Source organism: Morone saxatilis, unplaced genomic scaffold, assembly GCF_004916995.1.
Source record: "Morone saxatilis isolate NCDOM2014 unplaced genomic scaffold, NCSU_SB_2.0 Contig1, whole genome shotgun sequence".
Classification (NCBI taxonomy): Eukaryota; Metazoa; Chordata; class Actinopteri; family Moronidae; genus Morone; species Morone saxatilis.
Window position 1 is genome coordinate 950,403 of NW_023339651.1, and position 4,614 is coordinate 955,016.

Genomic DNA, 4,614 nt, shown 5'->3' on the forward strand with positions numbered 1-4,614 from the left:
GCTGGTAATCTCCAACTCGCCACGGTAAGTCTTTTGGTCATATTTGTAACTGGACTGGAAACATGACCAAGGCACTGCAACATTACAAAACAGCAAACAAATACCCCAGTGCACAGAGCACAAAAATGAAAAAGGGTGCAACAGAGGTTCAGGTAATATGTTGGTTTGTTTAAAAGTGTGGTGCTTTGCTCTGACATGGAAGCAATACAAATGGCAGCTCACAGACTGAAAAGATGATGTGTTACCCTTTGCTCATCACATGGAAAGTAAAGGCAGTTTTATGCTGCCTAGCAGTTTTACTGGACATGGTTACTATGTTATGTAATTTATTTTTCAGACCTCAAAGACAATACCTAAGTACTGCAAGCAGAGAAAAAGGCTCAAATGTTTGCCACAGAGGAACAACACAAGACAATTAGGACTGCAACTGACCATTATTTTCATTAAGGACAGATCTGCAGAGCTAGAATGTCAAATAGGCCAATACTTTTTTCGCAGATATATAGAATTGGTATCACTGTATGCCAGCTCAAAGCTAACAAGAAATTGCAGTAGGAACTTACCAAAGATATGTTAGAGGTGATTAAAAAATAGTCTCCTTAGTTTGTCAACCAGAGAGCACAGACAAGTTTATCCTTAAACTGTAAAATACTCCTGTCAGTACATATATTGGTCACAATACACTTTAAGAACCAAATCTAAGAGATATTTTTTTGATTAGCTATATCCTATTTGAATTCACCAGAGCTCAAAGTCAGCAGGCCCAAAGCCCAAATTCAGTTCAGAATGTTGAAAAGAGAAATATGCAGTAAATTCTTCTGACTGATAAGCAGGAGGAATTTAATGTTTGTAATTTTCTCTTGATGAATAACTTATTACGAAACTATTGTTGTTGTTGATCTTGAATGTGATCCGTGGTCTGTCCTTTTTGAGTCCAGCTTTTGCTCAGAAATGTAAATCACCTCAGGTCAGATCCAACAATTTCTCATCCTGAAAGGGATGGCATGGTGGGCCTTTCTTTATACACTAATGTGGCCAGTGCTATTATTACCTTTCTGGGAAAAACCCTATCATGAAAGTAAAACATGACACAACACGTGTTCTAGTCTCTGCTCTCTCTACACCCAGGCTTTTAATCCTGTTCACACTGCCATGTAGTGCAGGGATGTCCAACTATGTGCCATGGAGAGCCAAATGTCTGCATGTTTTCATTCCAATCAAATACTCCAACCACTGATTAGCACTCCTTCGGGTAGAAAGGACTATGCACACAAATGTCTCCCTATGGCACATGGCTGGACACCACTAATCCAGTGATTGCTGCATGGTCACTCCACAACCTGTGCAGTGCAGAACTTATAAGAAATATGTGTGCAAATTTGTTTTAAACATCGGATGTACAATAAGGACCACAGACTCCTCCTATGGAACTTCAATGCTTCAGTAGAATGTAGAACCCCAACATTGCCCTATTATCAAGCAAGGGACACATATTCCTAGTCCATTGTTGAGATGGGAGGTGGGCAGGATGTAAAGGAGGCTAGAACAACACAGATGCATTTACAGCTGAGTATTTATAGCATCTAGAAAATTTCTACTCTGCAGCCTCACTGTTGTCCGTTGGTCTTAAGGTTCAGTGAGCCACCGGTTCGTTATTAAAGGATTCAGATCCTGGCCCGCAGCTACTGATGCACTTACTCTAAATCACTCTGGATAAGAGTATCTGAGAGGCTAAATGCCTGCATCTGTCTATATCCTTATATTGTAATTGCCACCATCCTGTATCGATTACGCTCAAAAATCCATTGAGCCTAATGCGATTTCATTAAGATACAGTCCAAGTAAGCTATTCCAAACAAATACAGAAGACAGGAGAGTCAATCTCTGAACTTTTGCTGCATTATCCGGTCATGGAAACCTTTTTGAGGCCAGAAAACATTGAAAATCATTTAGGCAGCCTGCAGCTTTTTCTAATGGCTTTTCAATTATTTGTCTACATGTGTTCGATGTGAATTTACAACATCAGGTAATTGTAAAACAGAGCTGGAATTTCCAACAGTAAATAAATATGTAGCATGAGTAGTGTTTCATAAACTGCTTTAGGTTAAAATCCATGTTTGAGTTTGTGCAGATTGTTGTTTTTAGTTTTAAAAAAGGAAAAAAACACGAAGGTGGGACAGATTTACAATATTGTTGATTCTCACAACTTTGTTCTGTGGTTTGTTTTGGACAAGTCAAGTTAATTTTATTCATGCAGCCAAAAATCACAAATTTGTCTCAAAGTGCTTTAAAATCTGATGGAGATATCCAAATGCAGGTATGCAATCGGATCATAACTGAAAAAAAGTGGATCCGTGCTTCTCTAACACAGACAGGGGGCACAATCAAACCAAAAAAATAATAAAAAAATAATAATAATGGAGTAGCTGTCACTGCAGGAGGTAGAAATACCAGCATGTTTACCACCTGAAGAGCAAACCTCTGTGAGCAAAAGTGTGTTTCTTTACTTCATTTCTGTCTGAGAGAGCGGGTGAGTCATCAAAAGGTCGTGGCACCCTGCCACGATACTTGGTCGTATACAGAACGTTAAGATAACCTCGCTGCTGAAACCCAAAGAAGACATGGGCATCCCACAGAGTTCAAATACTAGAAAGAACAACTATATAGTGTTGCATTATCCCAACACCGGGGAAGATTAGAAAAAATAGTGATGTAACATCCAGATAGCAAGGTCACAAACAGTTCAAAAAAAGTCTTTCAAGTACTATAATCCAAAGTAAAATTGTCAATGATGAAGAGAGAAATGAGACAAACTTAAGTGGCAGTAAAAACACACACTTATCTTAATCATCTTTATTATCAAAACATCAATTACTTAACTACAGAAATATATATGGTAGTGTAAAAAAAAAGTGACAGAAATACTATATAGTATAGCATGCACTGAGTCTCCAGAACAAGACAAAGTTCAGTAAAACTGCATCTTGGCAACCAACATCCAAAGCACATAAATATGTGCTGAGCACGAATTGCCACGAAACACTAGCTATTGCGTTGTTTGTTTCTTATTTAGCGTAACTCAAAGCGTCTGTATTTGCAACCTGAGAATGAGACTTAACAATCAGCTATCTTTCTCCATAGTAGCTGACCCCACCTTCAAAACAGCATCTGGCTTCCACAACAACCAGATATGCCTGTGTCTAAGTGGACTGCTTGCCTTCTTCAACAAATAACTTTCATCAGCAACACTCCTCCAAAACTTCCACAATTCACAAAGATCTAAACTTTTAATGCTTGATGGCAAGATTGAGGTTTCCTCCATTCAGCACAGCCACTGCAAATCTGTCAAACACTTAATATACTCAATGTCGTAGAACAAACAGGCCGCCTCTAACATCATAATACCTCCAGCTCTATGATCCTTTCCCCTAGTCTCACCTTTATTCTATACCATGTTTTTACTACCACCATGACACTTGAATGTCATTTTACAGCAGCTAGATTGACAGCACCCAGCCAAACCATAACGTATGGGTCGGAACGATTGAATTGTGGAGAATCTAACTTATGTAACGATGTGTAGCATGTCCATAATGACAATAGTTTCTATTTGTGTAGGCGATCTAAGAAGCTTAAAACTCACTTAAACGGGCGACCCAGTGGGCTTTAAAAAGTTTTATACATCCAGATAATTTCTATATAATCCAGACCAGGCCTTTAATTGAGACCTGCCTTTATTTGTCAAAACGTGTGGCCGTAACCAGGCTAGAAAAGGAGACCTGCCACTTACCGTACTCAATGTCGTAGAACACAATGAACTTCTGCCAGCGTAGCTCCTTCACCAGAGTCAGCATGACGTCATTGAGGCGGACAGGTGGGCGCGCGGCTAGCGTGTACCGCTGCCCGCCGGGGCTCGGGTTTAACTGGCAGGCGGTCCGCGGTGATCCCTCGCTGTTCCTCTGGATGTACAGGTGAGGGATGTGCATGGCGTCTGTCAGGGACTGCAGCGCGCTGGCTGATGCGCAGCCCGTCGAGGTGACCAACGCCAATATGCCCTGGTTCATCAGCTCACAGGCTGCATGGGGAGGGGAAGGAGGTAGAGGAGAGGTTTGAAGAAAGGAAGGAGTAGAGAAGTTTAATTTCAGAAAAAAAAATATTCATAATAAATGACATACATTTCTAATAAAACTAAAAAACAGCAACTAATGTCACTGAATACCAAACTATGATTTCAAGAATCTGAACAAACATGTTGTTTCATAGAAAACTTTGAAATATGTAGACATACTGAACAGGGATAAGTGCCAAAGACTGCACAGGAGTCTTATAGAAGCCCTGGCCTAATGTTAAATGATGTCTTGACCTCGTATTGCAGTGGACGTTAGGCTGCAACGTCATAAATCTACTAAACAGTCTGACACTTTAAACCATTGTTTATCCCTGACCTGACCTACTTTTGAACTTCTAAACCTGAACTGTCTCTGAGTCTCTGAAAGCAACTACTCGGATGATTAAACAGGCTGCATATCCAGTCTGTTAAGGCTACGCTAAAGGTTGAAATTCATCTGATCTGACTAGGTTTTTTTTTTGGTTTTTTTTTTAAAGTATATTTTT

General features: G+C 39.9%; 1 protein-coding gene across 1 annotated transcript in view; it reads right to left on the reverse strand.

The window, feature by feature from the left end:
* Positions 1–4,614, reverse strand: part of grid1b (glutamate receptor, ionotropic, delta 1b) — a 478,026-nt gene that overhangs the window by 218,370 nt on the left and 255,042 nt on the right. Inside the window, exon 3 of the mRNA XM_035668898.1 lies at positions 3,791–4,075. Within this exon, the coding sequence (XP_035524791.1) occupies positions 3,791–4,075 (285 nt within the window). The remainder of the gene's footprint in view (positions 1–3,790; positions 4,076–4,614) is intronic.